We start from the raw sequence: 26532 nt of genomic DNA, 5'->3' as shown, positions 1-26532 counted from the left end.
TTTGCAGATCAAAATAGTCAAACTTAAAAAATTTCATCTGAACTCTAAAATTACCGGTTCGAGTAGATTGAATTTGACTCTTGTGCCCGTATTTGAAATGCGTTTACTGAATGTCTCTAAAACGCGATTGAAGGTTTCAAACGCACTTCACTGGATGATGTGTATTTAGGCTGCGGTGAACAGTTCATCGAAGCAAGAGTACCATGGAGGAGGAAGCAAAGAGTAGGAAAGCCATCGCTCTCTTCATAGCTTTCGGTACCAAAGGCGATGTCTACCCTCTCGCTGTAATCTCTCTCTGTCTCTACTCTCAGAATCTCGATTCGGATTTTGGGGTTCTCTTAGGAAACGAAACCAAAAAGGTGTGTGTGTGTGTGTGTTTTTTTTTTTTTTTGCAGGCCATTGCCGCAGCTTTCGCTCGTAATCAGCAACATTACTCTGTGGTTTTGATGTCACATTCGGCTCATGAGGTTGGTTGTTTCTTCTCTGAAAGTTCTCGAATTTGCAGAAACTACGTTCTCGAATCAAAGTTTAAAGAGGTTGGACTTGTTGCAGAACTTAAGCTCCCACCTTATCAAAGCGAAAGTTTCATTCTTTCCTATCACTTCTCCTCCTGCTCTGTCTAGTGACTCTCTGGGTACTCAAAACGCCACAGGTCAATTACTCATGATGTTAACTTCGTCTTCAGTTCTGGTTTTCTTCTTACTTGACTTTGACCGTTCATCAATTTTTGGTTTTAATCAGACTCGCTGAGGACAATCTTTTTGGAGGAGAAAGAAAGGATAAAAAGGGAACACAGACAAGAGTGTCTCTCTGCATTCCGAAGCATTTTTGGAAAGGGTCCTTGTATGGAGGGTGATTTCGTTGTCATCAATTTCTTTGCATTGGTACATCTGCTTAATACTCTCCTTTTTACCTGGATTGATGGTGTCTGCTTTATTCTGAGGGATGGTTACAATCATGTGATAGGAAAGACTAACTGTGGTTCTTCTAATTGTACATTTAGGAAGGATGGAGCCTAGCAGAACTTTTTCAGATTCGTTGTGTGGTGGCTGCTCCTTATGTTGTTCCGTATAGGTAACTTTGTAGATTTAAAGTAGAATTTGACATCCTGGAAATGGAAGATGATCGCTTGCAATTCTTCTTTTGTACAGTCCACCAACAGGCTTTGAAAGACAGTTTAGAAAGGAACTCCCAGATTTGTACAAGTACTTGAAAGAAGCCCCCATTGGCAAGGTAATCCAATATGATTGTGGTACGAAACATGTTGTTGATGTTATTTTCTCCTGTACTTTTCTAATTTAGATGCTTTCCCAGGTTAGCTGGAGTGATGTAACTCATTGGATGTGGCCTCTTTTTACTGAAGAATGGGGATCATGGCGATACGAGGAACTCAACCTAAGTTGTTATCCTTTTGCAGTAGGTATTTTTTAGACATAGATACCTAGATGGATACATTGGATTTGTAAATTGATATCGTGAACTGTCACCCGATTTCCTCATCGGTGCAGGATCCAGTAACAGACCTTCCAATTTGGCATTACCGGCCGCCATCTCCCTTGGTCTTGTGAGTTGTGAATTCTCTTGGTGGTAACATCTGATCACTGTGCAATCTATCTTGCCATCACGGTTTTATCTTCATATACCAAGTATTTTCTGCTTACTTGGCCTAATTAATGTACTTTCTTATCTTATATATCCAACACTGGCTGATTATTAACTAAATATTTAGAACTTCGAGACTATTAGTAATTTAGTTGTAATATTACTGATATTAAAGTTTAACCAGATGAGATTGCTTAAGCCTGTCGGTGACCTGTTACTTATTTTCTTTGTGACAGGTATGGTTTCAGCAAAGAAATCGTTGAATGGCCTGGTATGTAGGATGTTTGCTGCTTTTAACGAAAATTTCTGTGCATATTGCTAGCATCTTCTTTATAATATCAGAAAAGCGTGCTTCTGTAGTTTCATTGTTCTTTCTCTTGGGTACGTTGGCAGCTATAGTCCTACCGCTCATGATATCTTGAGAAAAAGGTTAAAAATTGACCTTGAAAGAATTGAGTTGAGTGACCATAGTTAAAGATGACTCTGCTTAAACATGTAGTTGTATTTCTGCGCTGAGAACACATTATAAAATCTCAGAGCAATCGTCGTTGATTTGGCAAAGCTTTTTCCTTTGGATTCACTACAAATCATTTCATCCTATGACAGATTACTGGCCGTTGAGCGTTCGAGTCTGTGGTTTTTGGTTTCTGCCCAATGAATGGCAATTTTCATGCAATAAGTGTGGAGACAATCCTTCTGCAGGGCGCCTGGAAACAGACGATTCTCATAAATGCTCAAACCACACTGAGTTGTATACTTTTATATCGTCTTTTGAGCCAGCTCTACCTATCTTTGTAGGGCTAAGCTCTATTGGAAGGTCTAAATTAAATTTGATCCCTCTGATCGTTTCTGAGTTCAATGCTTTTGTGTTTTCGATACTTTTTTTGTGTCAGATGAAAACTGAGACTCATTCTGTCAGATATTTAACCCATGTTAAATTAGTGTAGGGCAGTAATTGTTGTCTTTGCTTTTGCAGCATGGGTTTTGTAAGGGATCCCCTAGCCTTTCTTCGAGTTCTTCAATCTGTTATCCAGATAACTGGTTACAGATTTATCATTTTCACAGCGGGTTATGGACCTTTAGATGCAGCAATTTGGACCATTGCTAATGGATCAGATACAAGTGAGAAACAATCTTTACATGCGGGAATCTCTATTTTCGACGGAAAACTTTTCTGCTTCTCTGGGTGAGCCAACCAATTTTCCAAATATTTAACTGGACATAGCAAAACCTAATTTACCCTGTGGCCCTATAACCTACTTATTTCTTTGTCTTCCTGAATTAGTATGGTGCCATACAATTGGCTGTTTCGAAGATGCGCTGCTGCTATTCATCATGGTGGCAGGTGAGAATGTCAGCTGGATGCCCTTTCCTGGTGAATATGGACACATAAATAGACGTTAACTGATTTATTTTTGTTGTCTTTTTATATGATTATGTGGACTGTGGAAATCAGTGGTTCTGTTGCTGCAGCATTACAGGCTGGTCTCCCGCAGGTTTGTTTTTGCTTCACAATCTTACATAATCTTTGAACGTGTTTGAATGTGACTTTAAAAATCTTTGATATTAATGGTAAAGCTAATTATTTATCTACAAGGATCAGTTGGAAACTTAGATGTACAGTTGATGAATTCTGTATTGGTCAGAAGAACATGTGATGATCGTTCAATCACTTCTCTATGGTTACGCTGCTGTACTCGTTACTAGTACTTGACCATAAACCAAAGTCTTGTGCACTGCTTGGTTACAAAACATGATTAATGTTCTTAAAGCTATATTTTGTCTCGCATAAGTTGACAGACTAGTATTGGTGTTTCTTTGAATCAGTCTGAAGTTGTAATGCCAAAAAGTGACCACATAATTGTCTGTATATGTGTTTCTACAGATCATATGCCCATTTATGCTGGATCAGTTCTATTGGGCAGAAAAAATGTCTTGGCTTGGGGTTGCTCCTCAGCCATTAAAAAGAAACCACCTGCTTCTGGAGGAAACAAATGATGAGAACATCAAGGAAGCTGCACAAGTGGTAGCAGAAGCCATATACGATGCACTGTCAGCAAAAACTAGGGCTCGTGCCATGGAAATCGCGGAACTATTATCTCTTGAGGTAATTCTCCAACTGATTTATAGCTCAAAATCAATGAATCATTTCGGGAAGTCTTCTTTTTTGTAGTTTGAGTAATTTTGGCAACTGATAGTTTTAGGGTATCCAAAAATAATAATTTCAGGATGGAGTCACAGAAGCTGTGAGAGTGCTAAGAGAAGAGGTGTGTGAAGTTTCGGGTAGCAACTAGCAACTGAATATATTTGGATTTGGATGAGCATAGTCATAGATAGAACAACGTAAAACCTTATGTCAAAGTGATGGTTGATCAATGCATACTGATTCTTTCTTCGCCACCAACCTTAAAATAACGTCTTAACTTTCTCTTTCTACTATTTGTGCTTCATTTGATGTACATTGGATCAAAAATTGTAAGACGTTAACTTTCTCCCACGAAACATTTTGTGCTTCCTAGTTTCTACATGTTTATCATGCCAAAAAATAATGGAAAAAAAAAAAACACTTCGTTGAATATGGCTTTTGCTACCACTTGTGCAGCTTCCTTGATGTTCTCATCATTGGAGCCAATCTTGACAAAAAAAATTGAAAACTTAAATCATTTTAAAGAACTTTAGTAATCGATTTTAAAGAATTCAATAACATTTTAAAGAATTTAATAGAACCACTATGGTAAATCATCAAAAATTCCACAACAATTCCACAAACTTAAATGATGTAACTTGTTATTTATTCCACAATTTTATGTTATCATTTACAGCCTAAAGATTTTAAATTTCTTCATATCTCCTGCATGTCAAAAAAAAAAGAAAAAGAAAAAAAAACACTTCATATCTCTTCAATCCAATAAGGCAATAACTTGACAAAAAAGTTGAAAATAAACCAAATCAGATATTAGCCGGTTAGCGTAATCGAAATGTATAAACATTTGGTCTGGTCCGGTTCGGTACGAGAAGGACGAAACCGAAATAAAAAAAACTCGTTTGTTTGGGATTTGGAGAAGACAAGTCTCTCTCTCTCTCTCTCTCGACGAAAAACCCTACGATTTCATCGACTCCTTTACTCTTCTCCGACCACCGTCTCTTTTCTCTTCTTCTTCTTCTTCTCCCGGCGGAGAACAATAAAATTCGATATCGGGGTTTCGAATCGTTAGATAATGAAATAGAGAAAGATGTTTGAAGGACTTGTGCAAAAGCTTTTGTTAGGTTACTTAGGTCGCTACATCAAAGACATTCAGAAAGACCAGCTCAAGATCACACTATGGAATGGTATACTTCTTCACTCGTTCCATCCTTTTTCTAAGTTTCCATATCAACGAACAACCACAATCTCACTGTATTGGTTACAATTTTCGTGGTTTTTAACTGCAGAGGAAGTTCTATTGGAGAACGTGGAACTGATTCTTGAGGCGTTTGAGTATCTGCAGCTTCCAATTGCTCTCAAGCAAGGTGATTATATAGTTAGTTAGTTGATTGAAGTTACAAATTTCGTTTTCTTCGGATCAAATATTTTATTGTTTAATTAGGTCGTGTTGGGAAATTGAGCATTAAAATTCCATGGAAGAAGCTTGGTAGGGAACCTATCATTATTATGCTTGAAGATGTCTTTGTCTGTGCATCACAACGTAATGATCAGGAGGTGATTTCCTTATTCTAGCAGCCCTTTTTTTTTATATACAGGACAAGTCTTTGCCTCTAAACCCATATATATATATATATATATATGTATGTAATTGCAGTGGAGCTCAGATGTGGTTGAGAAAAGAGAGTTTGCTGGTAAGAAAGCTAAGCTTGCTGCTGCAGAACTGGCAAAGTTGTCCAGGCGCGTCTTCGGTGAGCGAATATACTTCATGTCCTACATAGTTTATCTTTAAGATTGTTCCTATACAACATTTGTTCAACCCTTCAATTTTTGTTTTTTCCCAGACAGTCCAGCAGGGAATCCTTATATGTCGTACATTGCTGCCAAGGTGAAATTATGTTCCGCAGGCCTCCTTTTCTTACATTTAGTTTTAGCATCTAATATATTTTTTTTTTCATGTTATGTTTGTTCTGAATTTTAATTTTTGAGGATGTCCTGTATTCAGGTTATCAATTTTGTCCTTGTTTTCTTCTACTATGTTAACTTTCCGTCTTTATTGGCGTAGATTCTTGATAGCATTCAAGTGTCCATCAGAAATTTTCACATCTTATACTCCGATGCACAACCTGAACCAGTAAGTTTCCTGCTTGTTCTTTTTAATTAGTTTTCTAGAATATAGGCTTGTATTTTATTATTCTCCCATTGCAATTGTGGGAACTTATATACATCGTTAATCTTACTATATTATTTGTTTATTCGTGAGAGCATAGCATTTATCATGAAGGATATGAATCTAGATTAATTCAAGTATTTGAGCATGGTGATACTAAATTACTATCTGTCTTTCTTGCGATTTGCTAGAGTATAATATGAATGATCATTTGGTGTTGTCTACTTTCCCACTTTCATATGTTTTACTACTAAACTGCTGTCGCAGGTTCAAGTTGTATTAGGATTGCGATTTTCAAGCTTGACAGTTACTAACCAAAACTCAGTTGGGTAATCTCTTTATGCACCTTTTCTGGCATTTTAAAAATCTATTCTACGCTGTGTTTGATTCCTAGCTGTGCTTTGAATTACATTATTAGACAGCAGAAAGCATACCCACTTTAAATTCTTTCCAGTTGCCTTGTTTCTTCTATGTCACTTGAAACATGTATTCTACTTTCGTATTTGATTCCTTGTAGCTATGCTTCACTCTATGGTAAGGTCATGTGTTTTAAATTATATTGTGAGACAGCAAAGAGTATACCCCACTCTAACTTTCTCCCAACTTCGTCTCTTCTTTCTGCTAAATTTCCTTAATACCTATTTCTTTCATAAGCTAAACTATTGTTGCTAAGACAAGACCTGTGGTGAATATATGTGCACCCTGAAATATCTTGATATGATGTCTGTGTTGAATACCAGGCCATCTGTTGGTAGGGTGAGAGGGGGGCAAGTGAATAAACTTGTGGAGATTGAAGGTTTGGAAATATATTGCGACATGTATGAGGGAAACATGGACTTTCCAAGTGTTGATGAAAAAAGAGTTTTTGACAACTGGTGCCAGTCGAGATTGCAAAGTAATAGATTTGGTTATTTACTGAAGCCAGTCTGTGTTTGCGCAACGTTATTGGTAATGAATCTAAAAAAGTGTCATTGGTTTGCTGTCTTTTAACATCTTTCGTTATCATCTAATCTTTGTTGCTGCTTCAAAGCACTGCATACTTGCTTTAGCTTTAGGGTAGTGTTAAAAATGAGATGCTCAAAGTGGTATGGTATATCTCATATACCAAGTCTCTTTCTTGATTTACCCACATCTCCGATGGAATTTTGGTGACATTTTTATCAATCAATGTTACAAGAAATAATTTTGCATTGCATTTTTGCGAATTCGTTTATTTGTCACCATCAGCTCCATATAGACATTGTATTTGGTAAAAGATTTTTACAGCTAGATGATCATTGATACACTATATATACGGAAAGAACATTGTTGTATACATCAGCTATTGTTTGGGTGCATTTTTTTGTGCTGTATTTAAATTGGCATTCTCCATTTTTCCTGATACACTTCTTTGCATAGGTCAATCGATCTGGAGAGCTTTATGACGATCTACCTCAGTATTCCATCAGCTGTGAGTTGACTGATGTGGTTAGTCCTCAGAAATGCTAAACTGGGTTCAGAGCTAATATTTATTTACTATTTCATGACTCAGTCTAACTTCCACTTGAGCGTTTCAGGTCATGACTCTGAATGAATTTCAGTTGAAGCAGATTCTTATTCTGTTAGATTACTTGCAAACTAGCCAATTGCGTGAGAGGTAAGCCTTTCATTAGGGTAGCCATAATTTTTCCTCCATTCAATCTTTTTTTTTCTCTCCTGAGATTTAGCTCCATTAGTTGTCACTACAGAACGTTTCGAAGAACTAATGATTTTAAGAATATATGAAATGGTTTAGGTATGGGCGGTATCGTCCTTGCTCCACTTCCTTATTGAGAAAACCACCAGGATGGCAGAAACTTTGGTGGCACTACGTCCAAAAATCAGTTTTATCTGATGTTCGGAAGAAACTGTGGAAAACTTCATGGAGATTTGTTGAACAGCGAATGTAAGTTTACGTTTTCCACATCATTTCTTTAATTTATTTAGATGATGCTGAATTACATAGCTATTACACTATTTGTTCTCTTAAAATTTCTGCTTACTTTATTTCCACGCAAATAACTTGCTGTTTCATGGCATAAGTAGACAAAAATTCCGGAATATATTCAACCGGTCTGCTTACTTTTTTTTTGTTTTGGGAAAAATACAGGAGAATGCGCAGGAGGTATATTAACTTTTACAAGATAAAGCTAGATTTTCTTCGCAGAGAGCAGGCAAGGATTTTGTTTTCCTCCTTATCTGATTAGAAGTGTCAGGGTTTGTTCATTATGTTGCTTTGTCCTCCTATTTGTTTAACTTCATGAAATTGCCTAACACAGCCTGTTGGATTCAATGTGACATAGAAAGCCTCATTATCTGTTAGGTGATTTTACATAATTAGGGAGGTGGTTTTTCATTTCGATGTGTTTTGTCCTCTAATTATCGCAACATGTATATAAAAGGGTAGTGGTAAGGTGATTTTTAGCAGCACATTTCACATCATAAGCCTCATCATACATTTCAAAGAAAAGAAATTGAAGAAACATTTTATTTTCTTCTAACATCAATAAAATACTCTATCCGAGCTTATCATCGTAACAATGTAGTAGTTCTGAAATTGCTGATTGAAAGAAATACATTTGTTCTTTTCCCTTAACTTCTCGTTGCCTTGCCTTCGTCTGCATCATATGTTGCTAAGATGCTTTACGCTGGACATATTTTTCCAACTAACGCATAACCTTCGTAACTTGAAGATGAGTTGCTGTAATATGCCTGTTTCTTCTGTAGCATTTTCAAACCAGAATTTTTTCTTGTCAAGTTGCTCCTCTACTAATATGGCTGTGCTTTATGCCTCTGGATACAGTCAATCGATGAGTCTATCCTTTTGGGTTTGGAAGAAGTGGAGAAGAAGTCTGATATTGATGATATCTTAAGTTATAGGTCTGCAGCGGAAGGTGAGATGCAGGTATGGTAAATTAGGTTGCTGATGTAGCATTTTTAATTTTGGCTGATACCAAGTGCTGTTTAGATATCTATCATAAGTTGATGTCCTAGCAATGGTAATTTTTTTATCTGTCCTTTTACCTTCGATCTTATTATACAGGAAGCTTGTTCAGAATTGATAGTGAACATGGGAGCAACTGCTGCCACTGCCTCCGAAAAGGAACAGAGTGCCTCTGAAAAGGAACAGAGTGATGATCCTATATCAAATAAGTCGCGTGGATGGTTGAACTGGTTGTCACGGGGAATGCTTGGTGCCGGAGGCACAGAGGATTCTAGTCAGTTTTCTGGTGTTGTTTCTGATGAAGTTGTCAAGGTAGTTTAAGTACCATTTAATGGCAGTGCAAGGTCAAAATTCGTCAAAACATTCTAATAACTGTTCATTAACTGCAGGATATACACAAGGCAACAAAGTTTCACCCTCTTTCTTTGTCTTCTAAAAATACAAGTGCAACTGGTAAGATCTGTACATGCTCCGTTCGACTCGACGCACGCAAAATTTCTGCTACGTTGCAACATATAAGTGGGTAAGTAAAAAAAATTTCAGTTACTTCACCATGGCCTCTGCCCTAACTAGTTTGTCTTTTCATTCCTTATTACCTTAATTATTCCACAGGAGTTCTTCTCAAGTTATTACAGAGTTGGATATCTTGGGGGCGATTGTTGAATGCAAGTCTTGGAAAGATTCTACAGCCATGATTGTATCTGTTATTTCTGGAAGGCTGGTCTATCCTCACAATGGGAAAGAAATTCTAACCATGAAAGGGGTTTGTGTCCCAATATGCTGTTACACCTTTGCCATATTGTTAATATATCTGAAATCATGAACATTATCAGACTACTCTTGTTTAATTAGTTGATATGAACCATCTAGGTGTAGCTTATGCTCCATAGTCTCTTTTATAAAAATCAACTTGTGTGCGCCTCCATTTGTTTCAGGAAAAAAATAATTTAATTGTTTCATGCAGGTCTGTTCTCAGAGTGATACACTAGAAATGAAACCTTCATGTGGAGCACGGTTGGAGTTGTTCAAGGATCATGATGTTGCATTGTCATTAAAGGTGAACTAACTGCACCTTGTATTAGCATTTTTTGGACAAACTCAACGTTTGCTCCTCTCAGGAGTCTTGGTCTTTTGTTCGTAGCTGACTATTAGGATTGACTTTGTTATAGATTTTTGCATCTTGTTTCTGTAGGTCACCCTTCAACCACTTAAAGCTGTTTATGATGTAGACTTCTTTCTAGCTGTCAGTAATTTTTTCTCGGGTTCAAGATACTTCAAACTCCAACACGAAAGGGTGAGCTCTTATTTCAGTACACTGCTAACATTATTAGATTCTGGTAGCTCTCGAGTAGAATACCTGAATCTGAAAATGTTCAATTTTTTGCCTATACTTGTTGGTGTCTCATACTTGTCTATCAGATTCTGCTATCCATTGCTGGGAACTAGATTCCTCTAAAGCACTGCAATCATTGTTTATTTGCCTGTACAATGATCACATATTTGATTTTGTGGCATTTTCATAGAAATGGTTTCAAGAGATATTTCCTGAAAGAAGGTTCAAGATTTTTTTTTCTTTCACCTCACACGGGAAAACATGTACCAATTCGCTTTTGTGGCTCAGGTTTTATCATCACTCAATGGCCTTGAAAGTGAAACGCGATTGGCGGCGAAAGCTGAGTAAGTGTTTCCTCTATCATAGTGTTCTGCATAGATTTATATCCTAATTAAATGTGATACTTATGTGTGTCTTGGTTTGATTCGTAGATACCTCTTATCTAGCCGAAATAAAGTTAAGTGGGACCTGGACATAAAAGATCTTACTTTAAGTTTCCCTGGACGATTGGGTGAATCAGAAAGCTATAATCTGGTATTTTGCTTATATAAATATTTGGTTGTCTGTGTTTTCTTATTCTGTTATATTTATCTTTCGCGGTATTTATTTTATCTTCCTATGCATTCCCTTGTACAGGTTTTGGTGTTGGAATCTCTTTCTATCACATCTAGTAGCACATATTCTCTTAGCCCAAGTCCAAAATTGCAGTCTGATGTGATGGATGCTTTACAAAGTTCCATTGCAGCCTTAGATGCTTTCCAAGTCAACGATCTCTATGACCATATTGATATCAATATCACCGACATTGAGGTAAGATATGTTTATAAGTTTTTTGTTTTGGATTGAAGTTGTTTAAGCGATCATATATGTTCTTACATGTGCATCTTGTGCAGATGAAGCTCATGAAGATTCATCCTTTCCAAGAACTTCCTCTTGTGGAGAAATCATCTTTACTTATCAAGTTTGCGTCTTGTATAATTCCGGAGGAGTCAATTTTGAAGCAGTTGGAGGTATTAGAATTTAATCTCAGGTTCCGAAATAGCTGTGTCTAGTTTAGCTGAATATATGAATAACTCCCTTGTTCAATGGTACCAATGCTTGTACTTTTATATAGGCATTGACCACATATTGTAATTGATTGTTTGCTATTCCATATCTTTTCAGGTTGAAGCTACTCTGCCTATGTTCAATGTCCATTTCTCTCCGTCGATATTTAAAGGAGTCATGTCTGTGATTGAATATCTTGATATTCAGGATCATGGAGCTCGAAATGCCCCACCTCCCCCCATCTTTCGCTTCTTCACAAAAACCAACTTGGCACTTTTCAGGTTGCACGTCAATCTTGAAAATGAAGGAGAAAACAGCACAGTGCTTGTTCTTTCTATACAGCAGCTGGATCTCTGGTAGGTAATTGTTACTACGGTAAAAAGAGCTCATTTTGTGTTCTCTTTGACAGTATCAGTGGAAAGTTAACCTTCAACTATTAAACAAGCATGAATGCAGCGTTTTTGTTGTTGTATATTTCTATCTACCACGTTGATGTCTGCTTGTTTTACCAAGCAGTTGATATGTTCACATGCTTCTTATAATACATATTTGGTTGTACCATCACTGCCTATAACTTATCTCCTGATGCCATTTTCAAAACCACGCCCATCTAATTATTTGTTTTTCTCTTGGTTCTTAATTGTTAAATATTGTAGCACGGGGGGTTCCTGACAAGTTCCCTTGTACAACCGTCATTTTTCAGGTATTCACGTACCAAATTTGAAGAGTGGTCAGTCTGTGCGAAAAAATTGGAAATGACAGCTTGCTCCTCTAAAGATGCAGCTGACAGTCATATTATATGTTCATCAGGGAATCTACTCAAATCGTATGCTTCCCATAGACATGGGATGGATGCTCATAGTAGCGATCAAACCAACATTATTGACAACGGAACAACTCCTGAGGCTGCTATCAGCTTAAATTGCAAGGTTTCTCAAAGTAAAAATTTTGTTTTTCAGAAGTATACAATCTATTGGAGGGGCGCTGAACTCCATTGCTACCCATACATATTTGGTTTGCTGACAAATTTTGTGGATAAGATAGCCTCCTATAAGATCTCGTCTGCTGATACAAATCCACCTAGCCTTGCTACAGATACCAGTGCTCCAACAGAAGGCCCTCAGTTTGATTTTCAAAGGTTTGGGTTATCAAACTTTATTGAAAGTAGATCACGTGGCTGCATTCCTCTGGACACATATCCATTTGTAACCATTAAGAATTCGGGTTCTCTTGGTAGTCTAGAAAGTTCTCTTTGTTATTCGACTTCTGACTGGAGGAAGTTATTTATTGTAAGGAATAGAAATGATGGGGCTGAAATAGGTTTGAACTGCGAATGTAACAGCTGTACTTTTCAACCAATACATGATTGTCCTCTGGATGAGCTTACGTCCTCCAGGGGTCTTGGTCAGACCAATCACTTTACAGTTGATGTGCATGTCTTCGACGCCAATGTGCATTTTCATGATACTTCAAGTGTTTTTGGAACTATTATACTACCGGTATCCAGATACTTGCTTACCATTTCAGATGATCATTTCGATTTGGTTGCCTCTGCTGAAGACTTGATGCTGGAGTCATCTTTGTTCACCAACTATTCTGGCGGATTTCTTTGGAAACATTCGTTAACAAATGTCTCACCCGTCTTGAACCTACGCGTCAGGAAGAGGGATTTGGAGCCTTCTATTTCTGAACTTGAAGTGAGCATAGGTATTCAACACACATGCTGCATTTTACTACCGGAATATCTGGCCATTATAATTGGTTACTTCTCTCTTCCTGATTGGACTTCAAAGTCTGGCCTGCAGTCGTTGCCACAAGCTACTGAGTTAACCAAGGTTCATTCTGAGTTGGCCATTACCTATAAAATTGAGATACTGGACTCCTGTTTGATTCTTCCTGTGGAGAATGATGACCACCAGCAACTGAAAGCTGAAATTGGGCAGTTATATATTAGCTTTATTTTAGAGTGTTCTTTGAGCAATGTGGTGCAGCACATACCACAGGAATGTGTTATTCCGCTTAATCAAGTAGAAGGGCGAGCCGACTGTTTAAACATATTTGGGCGGGGCTTATCACTATCATTGCTGCTTTCTGAAAATGGCATATCAACATTCAAGAAGGAGGCCGTGTGCAGAAGTATCACGCTAGCTGCTAGCATTATTGTTGATGCTTGGATTAGATTACCTTGTGATCTTAATCCGTTAAGTGATTTGGCATGTGTTATGTCAAGAGTTGAAGTTTGTGAAATTGTTGTGGATGGTAGGTGGTGTTACCCTTCGTGTTAACTTTTGCTCCTCAGCGCTCATCTTTTTGTATAGTGATTATTTATTTTAAGTGATGCTTATATGTGTTATCTTTTTTCTATTTTCTTTGCAGATTCAGATGCTTTGGATGGGTTCAAGGCATTTCTTGTTGTGGTTGATCAGCTTTCTTTAGTTGCTGAGGAATCAAAACTTTTCGTGTCTGATGTTCCTCAGTTCCTTCATACGAAGATGCGTCTAAAGCAAGATCTTTTAGTTGCACCCCTTGAACCTTCCACAAGCTTAATACAATTCAGATTTTTTGTCAATCTTTTGACGACAAAACTGCATCGATTAAGGATAGATCCTGGAACACTGCTATCCGAACCAGTGCTCCAAGCTGATATGAAATTTATTTGCTCTGGAGAACTTAAAAATAATTTCCCTATGAGCTTGGATGTTCAATTTTTCGAAATTGGGCTTTATTCATTGCTGAGCTCAGTCATGTTAGCTAGATGCATCAATGCATATGGGGATCCTTCTGCACTGAAAGTTAGATTTACGGAACAGGCTGAAAATGAATATAGTCTCTGTTTTTCTCTTCCATCCCTGGACATCTGGTTACACTCTTTTGATTGGATTGAAGTTACTGAACTTCTGAAATCTTATTCCCAGAAACTGGAAGACAGTAGTCAAGACCCTATTTTGTCAAAAGGTTCAGACTTGGATATTGATGAACCTATTGAAGTGGTTAGGAATATTTGTGACAATACTGATCGGGCTTTGAATGTTCTTCAAAATGGGGTTTCAGAGAACTCTAGTGATGTTATGGCATTTACCGCAAGATCAGAGATTATTGGTGTCACAATCCATTTTCCTCTTTGCACAAGCGACACAGAATTTCCAGGGTTCATGGCAACTGATATTCATGAGACATCTGAGGAAGAGCACGCAAATTATTTTAAAGGGAGATACTGTAAATATGTTACGCTTACAGCATGTAGTAGGAGCGGCGAACTCTCTATTCGTGGGAGAGACATCAAAGTCAGCAACAAGGTTGAAAAGCTCAGTGGGATTCTTGCAATATCTGGTGTTAATACTGTACGGTCTTGCTCGCTGTTTGGGGCGTCACAACTACTTGTAGAAACAAATATTCAGATGGATCAGAACAAGATCATGAACATTGATGTAGGGATACTGTCTGACAATGTGGAGATGCATGCATCTCATCAAGTATTATCTTTCTGGCATGGAATTACGTTTGATTCACCTGGGACACCATCTTCACGAAATTCGCAAGGAAACATGAGTATAAAAGTCCAGATAAGAGATGTGTCTCTTCTTATTTCAGATGGAAAGGTATGCTTGTGCTTTATATACTGATATAATCTCTGTCGATGTTATTTCACACAGAAGTGACCTCACAGGTATTTATTTTTGCTGTGTATGTGTGTATTACTGTTATTGTGCTGCCACTTTTGTTGTGCCGTGATCAGTCATGTCTACCTATAAATCTAATGGCACTTCTTTGTAGTTAGTGCTTGAGATGGCGAGTTTAATTTTTCTTCAGTGACAAGCTTAGTTTGATGAGTGGGTTTTGGGTGGTTTAAATATTGGTCTGCGTTCTGTTGTCTAGAACATGTTTTGGTTCATAATTGTCTGTGAGCTCGTTACCTATCATTAGCTTTTGCACTGTATATGCCACAGGTCAGCTTGAAATTTTTGAGCTACTTTGCTGATGACTTCTCTTGTCCCTTTAATCTCATGCAGTGGGGATGTAGCGGTCTGCTTCTTGAAGTTCTTATGAGAAACTTTCTCCTGCAAGCTAATCTGACCGAAAAGAATATGGAGAGTTTGGTATCATGCGATCTTGAAGTGAATTATAATAATATGCACAAGGTACGAGGCAGAAACATAATCCTGCTGTCATTTTTTCTTTGTTTTGGTAGTATGCTTATAACCACCTGTGGATATATGTTGTAGGTCTTGTGGGAGCCTTTTATTGAGCCCTGGAATTTTGATCTCAAATTATCCCGAAAATTTGAGGCTAATTCTTTGCTGAACAATGCTGGTCTCACTGAAGTAATTGTTGCATCATCAAATCAGCTCAATGTGAACTTAACAGAATCTCTCTTTGAGGTACGATGAGATATAATTTTTTCGTTATTATTAATATTGGCAGGGACTGGTTAGTTTCACTCAGCTTATGGATTATTTCTTGCTAGTTTTTAGATAGGATGAGTAGCTTCCAACTTTCTGTGTAGTTGTATTATTGATAAGACTCTGGGTATTCAAATAATCCCACATTGGATGGGAGGGAACTATATCAGTACTTTAAAAATCTTCAGGGCACCAAAACCCTAAAACTAGCTTTTGTTTTGAGTTCTACCCAAGCGTCTTTGTGGGCTTGGTTTGGCTCACTCCTTATCAATCATCATCCGAAAATGCTTTGTAAACTCATTATCTGTAAACCCTCAGTTCCATATATGTTCATTTTGTCCTTTCCCTGTTGAAGTGTATTTTCAGGATAATTGAGATGTCGAACACTTTGGAATTGATGGAAACAGATGCCATTCCTGACGATAAGGGATTGTCAGTTTACTGCACCAAAAGTGCCAAGACAGAACGATATTCCCCATATGTACTTCAAAATTTAACTTCTCTTCCTTTGGGGTACCAAGTTTTCCAAGGACATGATTCAAATATACTAAATATGTCAGCTCCAGTGGCTCAGGACTTTGTGCAACCTGGTTCCTCTGTTCCCATCTATGTTGATAATAATGACACACTACTTGTTCCTGATAGACGCCGAAGTCAATTTGGTTGTTTCAGCAGCGAATCTGGTGATGCCACACAACATTATATGAAGATTCAACTTGATGGAACATCTTTTGCTTCTCCTCCTCATTCAATGGATCGAATTGGCCTTTCCTATTTTGAGGTTGATTTTTCCAAAACATCAAACTCCAGTGATAATGTTGAGAAAGGAAGTAAATCTGGTTCTGGAAGCAGCTTTGTTGTTCCTGTTGTGTACGAGGTTTCATTGCAGCAGCAGAGCAAGTTAATACGAGTATACTCAACTGTATGTATCATGTCATTACAATATATATGTGTTCATGTGTTAATTCTTATAACTGTTGAGTCTGCATATACCTTTTCCTTTTCAGGTTATAATTTTGAACTCCACATCCATGCCACTGGAACTTCGCTTTGATATTCCGTTTGGCATCTCCCCAAAGGTTATTGAATTCTAATATGCCAGTTTGTTCTATCCGTACCAGACACATGTTTCTGTGCTACTTAAGGAAACTAAGATTTTTCTTTTCTTTTCTAGTTTCCTTACCTGGTCGCTCTTAACACCATTTTTTTTTATTCTTATGTCGTTCTACTTCAGATCCTAGATCCTATTTTTCCTGGTCAAGAATTTCCACTGCCTCTACACTTGGCTAAGTCTGGCCGGCTACGGTGGCGTCCCCTCGGAGATTCTTATTTATGGAGTGAAGCTCATAGCATCTCCAAAGTTCTTTCTCAAGATAGCAGGATAGGATTTCGCCGATCTTTTGCTTGTTATCCATGTCACCCTAGCCATGAACCATTTCGTTGTTGCATATCTGTTCAGAGCACTAGCTTGCCGGCATCATTTTATCTTAATGATTCGCCAGATGGAAATTTTGGTCAGCAGTTGCACGATCTTGACCAATCAAGAGAGGGATTCATTCATCAAGTGACTTTAAGCACTCCATTTGTTGTGAGCAATTGTCTTCCAGAACCAATATCACTTTCTATCGAAAGTGGTGGCATCGCTCAGACTGCATCCCTTTATGAGGTCTGAGAGATATTTCCGTACAATTTCCTTGTGGAAGATAGAGTTGAATCATATTATAATATGTTGTTATTTATATGGCATAAAAATGTATTGTTTTAGGGGGAGACGCCATTCCAGCATATTGATCCTTCACATGATCTGGTCCTTGAGTTCAAACTAGATGGCTATAGATCATCATCGTTAAAGTTTCCACGCTCAGAAAGTTTTAGTACCGTGGCCAAGTTCAGTGGAGGGAAATTCTCTCAGATAGAAACTATTTCCTTTGATTCACACCTCGGTGGTGGTAAGGTTAATTTTTTTATGTTTAAAATTAGCTATTCTTATTGAGACAATTTTAATATTGATTATCTTATAGGTTCTGTTCATGTATCGTGTGAGAAAACGATGGATGTAACTTGTGGGGCTCGAGAAGTATTCATCTTTGTCCCATTTCTATTGTATAACTGCACTGGAACTCCTCTGATTGTTTCGGACTGCACCAAGGAACCTAAAGGGACTTACAGCACAATTCCATCCTGCTACAACCTGATTGAGCAGCATTTTGTTCAAACTCGAAAAGTTGGTCTTGGCATTTTGACCTCGGAGAAAAATTTGCTAGATAAAGTTCCAATGGCGGATACCCCTTCCAGTCCTTCCTCATCGGAGTGCAGCATTACTGCTTCCGGTACTGAGAGATTGTTTGATAAGCATGCTACTCAATCAACTTGGCAAGTCCCCTTTGCAGCGCATCCAAAAGACTCAGCAATTATTCGCAAGAGGAGTCTTTCTTCAAAAAGTTTAAGAGAGGTGTGCTTCCAAGGTAATGAATCTGGTAAAGTAAAGGCATGCATTTATTCACCTTGCCCTGTTTCTAGGGCCAGTGACACCATGATCCGAGTCAAAAGGGACCTACCAGGGTCAGATAATTCAAGTAGCCTATACCCTCTGTGGTCTGCTCCATTTCCTCTTGTTCCACCCAGTGGTTCAACAAATTTAGTTGTCCCACAACTATCGCCTGGTGAATCATCTTTATTATCTGTTACATGTTCCATTCTTGGTGGTGCATTAGCAGGGAGAACGCAAGCAATTACTTTCCAACCTAGGTGATATATAGTTTCACTAAATGCTCTATATTCTCCTAAACCATTATCCCTTTGTATCCACTTAACAAATTCCTATGTTGCAGATATATCATCTGTAATTCATGCAGCCATAACCTGTGTTACAAGCAGAAGGGAACTAATTTAGTTTCCCATCTTGCTGTTGGGCAGCACTCTCAGCTTCAATGGACAGATACTACGAGGTTCGTTCATTACTATATACGTCGTATACAACACATTCTTTGTATTAAGAAGTGGTTTTCTTTTTATGATCCTATACAACCCATTTTTTGTATTAAGTAGCTGATTACGCTTGAATTTTGTTGGTTTCCCAAAGTTCTCTGTTTTTTTTTGGGCCAACTTCCCCGTTAAGTTGTCTGAAAATGAAACTGGTTCCCCTTGTTCCTGTGATTGATCCCATTGAATAATTCACTTTCTATTTGGAAACCGACGCTGTCGCTATATTTATCTTACTTATTGAGAAAGTTGCATTTAAAAAACTTATAAAAGTATGCCACTTACTATTCCATATAAACAGGGAGTTGCTAGTTTCAATCCGTTTAAATGAGCCTGGATGGCAATGGTCAGGCAGCTTCTTGCCAGATCAGTTAGGTGATACTCAACTGAAGATTTGGAACTATGTTAATAAAGCATTTAACATGGTGCGGGTGGAAGTTCAGAATGCCAATATGTCAAGCGGAGATGAAAAGATTGTAGGGAGTGTTCATGGAAATGTCGGGACAAACTTTATTCTATTATCAGATGACGACATGGGCTATATGCCTTACAGGATTGATAATTTCTCGAATGAGGTCAGTATTGTTATAATTGATGGTTCTGTAAATCCAGCTAAAGACTTTTTAGTTATACTTCCAGTCAGTTTGTAGGTCGTTCAACTCTACAATCTAGTAGCATTTTCTGAACACTTCAAAGCATTCAGACCATTAAATTGAGTAATATGAATATCTATCAGAGTAAATTGTACTTAATTTTCTTTGGCATCACCCATTGTGTGAGTTATGCTTGCTGTGTCTTTACTGTAGCATATAATTTTGGGACCCAAGGAAAAAAGAAAGATATTCAGGGAAGGGGTACCATGGCTAAATGCCAGAGTTATCCCTTGAAGAACTTACTTTCTAAAACCCCTAGTTACTCTCCTACAAGGAACTGAATATGGGGTTTTTTTTTTTTCTGTGGATGATAGAGACTGAGGGTTTATCAACAAAAATGTGAAACTTTTGATACCATTGTTCATCCTTACACATCCTGCCCATATGCTTGGGATGAACCCTGTTATCCACATCGTTTGACCATTGAGGTATGGTGATTTTCTGCTTAAAACAAACCATCGCATTGTATCTCTGTTGGCGTTTCTCTTTGCTGCTGTGCTCTTCTTTTCCCTTTCTTACGGTTTTATTTCTTATTGAGGAATGTAGGTGCCTGGAGATCGTGTTATAGGCTCTTATGCATTTGAGATAACAAAACAACCAATTGCAGTGCACTTGCGCTCCACCTCTGAGGTATATATCACAAACAACTTTGTTATGTATTTATTTTTGGTTATTATGGCTTTTGTTGAGTGGTTCCTACATGCTAGACGCATCTATACTATACATTACCTTGGAATTTTTCACCAGCATGCTTTTATGAGCATTACTTATGAACAGAAGATATACTAGCCAATTTCACATTAGACTAAATTGGGAAAGATATTCGCATGAAATTTGAGTGAGTCAGATCGTCATCTTTTTTAGCCTAAGGTAGAGTATCCCCAAAATTTCCTTTGCAAATTAAGTCTGGACTCGATCAGCATAGACTTTCTGGGAATGATGAGGTGGAGTGGATTGATCTTTATAATATCTAGTTGCATGCAGCTCTGGATGATATGAATGTATGCTTTTTCTATTTGTACATATGAAAAAATTCAAGTCAGTGTCATTGTCCTGGCTAAGTAAATATCTTCTGTTGCTAGACCTTGTAAATTTGGCTCAGGCAATGAACGAGTGGTGAGACTGAAAGTTACACTATACTGAACTAATGACTAACAAAATAAAATAAAACAGCTGTGAGCTAATCACATGAAATAAAGCATATCATTGATAAGACCAACCAATTTCATTCACTTCTCCCTTCTTTTTATACTTTCTTATGAGTTCAATATAATAAATGCTAAGTGCGCTTGGAGGAAGAGATTTGTCCTTATATCAGTTGTGTGTAGCCACTGTATCAGTGAGTCTCAGGTATTCCTATCTTCTTAATTGTTTTAATTGACCTGTTTCAGAAACCTGAAAGGACACTGTTGCTATCAATCTGTGCTGAAGGAGCTACAAAGGTATAATTTCTCCGATACCAATTTCTTTAACTTAGCTAACTTTCTGAGTACACAACTACTTTTCTCTATGTTGCGGATGTGACTTGTTCATTTTTTTCTTTCCCCTTTCCAGGTTTTCAGTGTTGTAGATTCAGGTTTTCACACCATGAAAGATATAAAGGAAACGTTTGACTCCAGATTCCATGAGAAGGGAAAGCAAAAGCTTCAGACTGAAAATATCATCCGTTACACAGAAAAGTTCTTGCTTGTCCTGCCAAGCATTGGTATATCTTTGGTTAATTCTCATCCACAGGTAACCATCTGAAAATATTAGGTATGTCTATATTACATCCCAATATTTTTATAACGCTTTAATCTTCCTCACAGGAATTGGTTTATGCTAGTGCGTCAAATGTTGTGTTAGATTTAAGTCAGAGTGTAGATCAGCAGAAGCTTTCCTTTCAGATCTCTTCATTACAGATAGACAACCCACTTCGCAATTCTTCGTATCCTGTCATATTGTCATTCAATCATGACCACAGAGGCATTCCTCCTGATTGGGCCATTAAGAATAACAAAGCAATACTTTTAAGTGAAATTCTCCAGCAGGATAGGGGTAACACCCGTGATGCTGTCTACGTTGGCCTATCAAAGTGGCGGAAGAAAGATGTTTCATTAGTTTCTTTTGAATACATAAACATCAGGTATAATGAATGGTCAACATTCTCCTTAGTATTTTACACAGCATTGTATTATAGTTATATACATTCTGTTCCCAACTCTCAGTATTCTTTAAACAACTGCAGGATTTGTGAATTTGAACTTGAGCTCGAGCTACAAACACTATTATCCTTGTTGGAGTTCGTAAAAGCAGTGCTTCCTAATTCTCAGGCTAGACTCTTGCCGCTCTCAGATCCCACACTACGTCCTCTGATTTATGACACTGGTTTGAAGGATATAAGTTTGGAAGATACTCCACATGCAAGAAACATCCCTGTATTTAACAAAATCCAGAGAAGCGTTGTAGCTCTACCTATAGTGGTTCCAGTAGGAGCTCCTTGGCAGCATATTCACTTGTTGGCTAGAAGACACAGAAAAATTTATGTTGAAACATTCGACTTGGCCCCTATTCAGTTTACGTTAAGGTGAGCTAGAACTTTTCTTTTCAGGATAAGTATACTTTTTGTAACCTATCTACATGTAGATTCACATGGGTCCTTTGTGTGTCACAATATTGACAGCTTCTGCAGTGCTCCCTGGATGCTTAGGAATGGCATTCTTACTTCAGGAGAGTCCCTTATCCATGTATGTACCTTCACTTTCCTTGCAACATTCCTTAGATATATTGCATAATTTTATATTAGTTTAAATTCAAGGCGTAAATGATTTGTGACGCAAGGTTTTAGCATATTTTTCCCATATTTTCTTTGTTTCAACACTAAGATTACCTGACAGGAGAACAGATTATGACTTTGACCAATGCTTTAGTTAGGAGCTTTTATGAATTTGGGAGTGATTAGAGACTCCAAAGCAAATCGTTTTCTGGTTTTGCTTTGGTTATTGATACTCGAGTACTATTTTTCGTCTTCATCTTTTCTTGAGAAATGAAGAGAGTTATGATCTTACTTCTCATTTTTACTTTGTAATTTCTTCTCTCCTTGGACCCGGTTGTAAGGATTATAATATATTATTGATTCATTATTGCATCTTAGAGCGCCGTATTAATCCTAAATTGAAGGATGTTGCATATATTATAACTAACTAAATCATTATGATTTGATCTCAGAGAGGTCTTATGGCTCTTGCCGATGTTGAGGGTGCTCGAATACATCTCAAGCAATTGACAATTGCTCATCAGATTACTAGTTGGGAATCATTTCAGGAGATCCTTGTTGGGCACTATACCCGGCAAATTCTTCATGAGATTTACAAGGTAAGAACTAAGAAAATATTTTTTTCACTTATTGTTTTCATTTCCCGTAGCAGTCATACTATTCACAAGAGCATCATCCTACTCTAATAGATACCTATATACCCGCTGGACGTATTTCTGCAATCTAACACCAGTTTCCCTTGATTATAACACACAGGTGTTCGGCTCTGCTGGTGTTATTGGAAATCCCATGGGATTTGCGAGGAATGTTGCATTTGGAATTACAGATTTCCTGTCAGCTCCCGGCAGGAGTATCTCAAAGGTTATGAATAAAATAATTTCTTGTTGCTTAATGTTTTTCCTGTAATGTGTCTGGTTTAGTTACTTTATACATATATGTAAAACTGGATTACTTGAACAGAGCCCCGCAGGAATTATTCAAGGAATGGCTCACGGAACCACAAGTCTCTTGAGTAGCACTGTTTATGCTTTAAGTGATGCTGCCACTCAATTTAGTAAAGCTGCACACAAGGTACGATGCCTCTCTTTGCTTAAAACTCTATGGTGCAGATGCTACCTTCAAGAAAATATTCACAGAATTTCCAATTTGTTGCAGGGTATTGTTGCATTTACATTCAATGACCATGATGTTGCAAGGATGGAGAAGCAGCAATTGGGTGAAGGGTCGCGTAGCAAAGGAGTTATAGGTGAAGTGTTTGAGGTATATTGTTTGCACTTTCATTGGAAGTACGATTTATATTCTAATTTGGTGTTCACTTAGTCTTGAAAGTAACTTCTGTCAGATATCTCGCCATGTCTTTGAAGTTTGAACTTGTAAGAAGAATTAAGTTTGCTTGTGCTCAAAAAAAAACAACAGCTGAAAAGTGAACACTGCATTGTTTCTTGCAAATTTTCTTTAATTGGTTATAGATGAGATGAAAATTTCTGCCATCATTGTTGATTTATACTTTTCTTAAAAGTAGTCCGTCGCCATGTTAATCACAGGGACTTACTGGTCTCCTTCAATCACCAATACGAGGAGCTGAGAAACATGGTCTTCCAGGCGTCATCTCAGGTAATTAGGCGAGAACCATTGCTCAAGCATTTATAAATATTCCAAACATTCGATGTTAGTGTACACGCTGTCATTTGTTTCTGGCTTTGTAATTTTATGCATGTGTTAACTGGGTGACTATATGGTTCAGGAGTGGCTATGGGGATTACTGGACTTGTGGCCAGACCAACGGCTAGTATCCTTGAGGTAACTGGAAAAACCGCACAAAGTATCAGAAACCGAAGCAGAATTCATAACATAAGATCCCAAAGACATAGGCTTCGCCTTCCCAGGCCTTTGAGCAGGGAACAACCTCTCAGGCCTTATTCATGGGAAGAAGCGGTCGGGACAGCAGTACTTATGGAGGTTGGAGATTCCCTGAAGTTCAAAGGAGAGAAATTGGTGAAGTGCAAGGCCCTGAAGCAAGAAGGAGCGTTCGTTGTAATCACAGGGAGACTGGTATTGGTTATAAGCAGCCCAAGCTTAGTAGGTTTCAGAAAACCGGGATTTCTCGGAGTTCCAATTGATTTGGTATGGAATATCGAAAGGGAAATCGGTTTGGAGAGTGTAATACATACAGATTGCAGCGGTGGAGTTGTCCGCGTCATAGGAAGCAATTCAGATGGTGTATGGAACTGGAGACAGGACCAGCAAAAGAAGAGCAGCCCGACAAGAAAACGATGGAACAATCCTTCAGCTCAGCCGCTTCTACAGACCAACGTAGAGCTTCCATCGGAGGACGAAGCAGAGGACTTGTTGACTGTGTTGCTATCGACTATGGAAATAGGGAAAAACCGAAGCTGGCACAGTCGATTTGTTTTAAGTCGAAGTAACATTAGTTGAACCCAGAGAGTTGTGTGTAGGATACAAGATTCAAAATTCTTTACCTTTCTTATGCAGTGTTACTAATGAAGGGTTTTTTGAAACTAGTTTTAGAATATGTGGCTGATATGTTATTGATTATATAATAAGTAGATGAATTATACATGTGGGTACATTTCTTGGTGTAGGAAAAAAAAACATCGTTTCCCATTGAGCAATTATAACATGCATCTTGACCTTGACACGGGCTTCTGGCAAGCTGGGATGTATATATCCATGGTCTCTCACTGGGCCTTCTCGAGCTCTCTGAGCTCCAATCTGCTCCCACCTCAACTCTATTTTCTAAGCTTTGAAGGAGTTGTGTTTTTTTTTTTGTGGCTCACTGTTTAGCCTCAAACCTTTAATGCAATCTTGAAATGTTTTTGACTAGTAAAACCAAGATTAAAAGTTACATTTTTATGAGTTAAAACAGATTATACTTGAGATAACACATGTTGTAATCCTTAACACCGTCACTTGAAAAAAGAAAATACTAATCGTTAACACATCCTTTAACGTTTAAATGAATAATTAACATACATACAGTATATGGTTAGCTGTCTTATAAACTTGATCGACCAATAAGGACGGTTAGAACTAAAAATTAATAGTGTCTCGAAGGGATGTTACAATGAATTGAAAAATTATCGTGTGAACCAATCAATTAACCAATCAAAATACAACAAACTGTCATGTCATATTTATAAAATAAATCAAAATTAAAATAAAAGACAAAACAAGTTAAGGAAACCAATTTTGTATAGTTTTTATTAAGGAAATTTTGTTGGTTTAGGTTTATAAAATAATCATTAGAGTTTAGATTTTACAATTAAACTAAATCATATGTCGGTTTGAATTTACAAAAAAAGTGGTTAGGGTTTAGTTTTTACAATTAAATTAAATTATATGTCGGTTTGGACTTATAAAAGAATGGTTAGAGTTTAGAGTTTAGATTTTACAATTAAACGAAATTATATGTCGGTTTGAGTTTACAAAAGAGTGGTTAGGGTTTAGATTTTACAATTAAACAAAATTGTATGTCGGTTTGGGTTTATAAAATAGTAGTGTGGGTTTAGATTTTACAATTAAAGAAAATTGTATATTAATTTGGGTTTATAAAAAGAGTCATTTAGGTTTAGATGTTATAATTTAACTAAAAAAACTAAAAAAATATGGTCCAACCTTCGGTTTTGGTTTTCTGCCTTTCTCCATACCGTAAAACCATTGAAACTTTATAATAGTTATGTATTACGTTTTACACATTCATCTCTGTCTATTAGTAGTACTTGTTAATTTTAAAACATAGATAAATTCTTTAAAAATATATATATAGAACACAACACAACCACTATCTTTATTTTATTAATTTTGTCATCTGATCGTACAAAAACGCTTACCATACATAGTTTGCTAATTGATTTCTAATTTTTGTTTACCCCTTAAAACCATATCTAGAAATTACAAACTTATTGAGATTTTCAAAACTCTTAGTGGAATCGCATGAGGTTAACTTTCTTCTTAAAGTGAATTTTGCTAAATGGGAATGGCAATGCATGAACGATGCATGGCAAGGCAACCCATTTACATGTCTGAGTTTTTTGTTTGTTTGTTGATTTATTTTTGTTCTTTTTTTTTTTTTGATAATTTGTTTGTTTGTCTTTTAAAGAGTCTTCACTCCTCACTAATGAGAAAAGGAAGCAGATTAGGCACGGACTTCGCAGCAGGATAGGGAAATCGTTGATTTGGACGGCAATATATAGTTGGCGGCTGCAAGAAAGATTTGTGTAGTGATCACCACCAAAGATCAAACCGACTAGCCAAGACAGCCGTCTCCAATAAGCTAGCTGAAGATTGGCAGCATTCCCGACTATGCAGAAATATCTCTACCATAGAAAAAGGCAAACCAAACCTCAGCTTAACCCGTCAACCCACTCGTAGAAATCAACATTCCGATTTCCGAACAAGAAATCAAGGATGTCTCGTAAGATGTTATAATGATTTTTACGTGTGGAATATTTAATCAAGTAAAAA

General features: G+C 37.4%; 2 protein-coding genes across 10 annotated transcripts; both read left to right on the top strand.

Annotated features, from left to right (window-relative positions):
* The first annotated feature begins 9 nt into the window (after positions 1-9).
* LOC104736499 (sterol 3-beta-glucosyltransferase UGT80A2) lies at positions 10-4120 on the top strand. Of its 6 annotated transcripts, none has more exons than XM_010456499.3 (15): positions 10-284; positions 396-467; positions 553-652; positions 742-884; positions 1004-1074; positions 1152-1233; positions 1315-1416; positions 1509-1564; positions 1839-1873; positions 2209-2419; positions 2579-2788; positions 2888-2947; positions 3059-3098; positions 3488-3709; positions 3831-4120. In XM_010456499.3, exons 1-15 carry the CDS (start codon positions 204-206, stop codon positions 3894-3896), a joined length of 1551 nt encoding a protein of 516 aa, XP_010454801.2. In that variant the 5' UTR covers positions 10-203; the 3' UTR covers positions 3897-4120. The 6 variants fall into 6 exon arrangements, with proteins under 6 accessions (XP_010454801.2, XP_010454802.2, XP_087336189.1 ...); XM_010456500.3 differs by having other exon boundaries at positions 3807-4120; XM_087480063.1 differs by having other exon boundaries at positions 76-284; positions 1315-1420; positions 1509-1675.
* Positions 4121-4658: 538 nt separating this feature from the next.
* Positions 4659-24627, top strand: LOC104738154 (uncharacterized). Of its 4 annotated transcripts, XM_087481607.1 has the most exons (47): positions 4659-4932; positions 5035-5112; positions 5190-5302; positions 5403-5496; positions 5590-5633; positions 5811-5879; positions 6183-6244; positions 6656-6863; positions 7314-7382; positions 7472-7551; positions 7690-7839; positions 8044-8107; positions 8737-8838; positions 8977-9189; positions 9267-9400; positions 9490-9640; positions 9842-9934; positions 10070-10171; positions 10499-10554; positions 10642-10744; positions 10847-11020; positions 11104-11220; positions 11375-11613; positions 11961-13516; positions 13634-14856; positions 15268-15396; positions 15481-15636; positions 16013-16579; positions 16665-16736; positions 16892-17323; positions 17423-17606; positions 17679-18405; positions 18489-18605; positions 18941-19214; positions 19607-19720; positions 19839-19922; positions 20684-20734; positions 20847-21026; positions 21101-21417; positions 21520-21858; positions 21955-22018; positions 22500-22646; positions 22804-22908; positions 23008-23118; positions 23203-23307; positions 23592-23661; positions 23792-24627. In XM_087481607.1, the coding sequence occupies exons 1-47, from the start codon at positions 4836-4838 to the stop codon at positions 24481-24483; spliced, it is 10428 nt and encodes a 3475-aa protein (XP_087337733.1). In that variant the 5' UTR covers positions 4659-4835; the 3' UTR covers positions 24484-24627. The 4 variants fall into 4 exon arrangements, with proteins under 4 accessions (XP_087337733.1, XP_087337736.1, XP_087337735.1 ...); XM_087481609.1 differs by lacking the exons at positions 4659-4932; positions 5035-5112; positions 5190-5302; positions 5403-5496 and having other exon boundaries at positions 8737-8827; XM_087481608.1 differs by lacking the exons at positions 4659-4932; positions 5035-5112; positions 5190-5302; ... (1 more) ...; positions 5590-5633; positions 5811-5879 and having other exon boundaries at positions 6191-6239.
* Positions 24628-26532: the final 1905 nt, after the last annotated feature.

Source organism: Camelina sativa, chromosome 13 (assembly GCF_030686135.1).
Source record: "Camelina sativa cultivar CO46 ecotype springtype chromosome 13, ASM3068613v1".
In the NCBI taxonomy this organism is placed as follows: Eukaryota; Viridiplantae; Streptophyta; class Magnoliopsida; order Brassicales; family Brassicaceae; genus Camelina; species Camelina sativa.
This window is presented reverse-complemented; position numbering and strand designations above follow the sequence as displayed.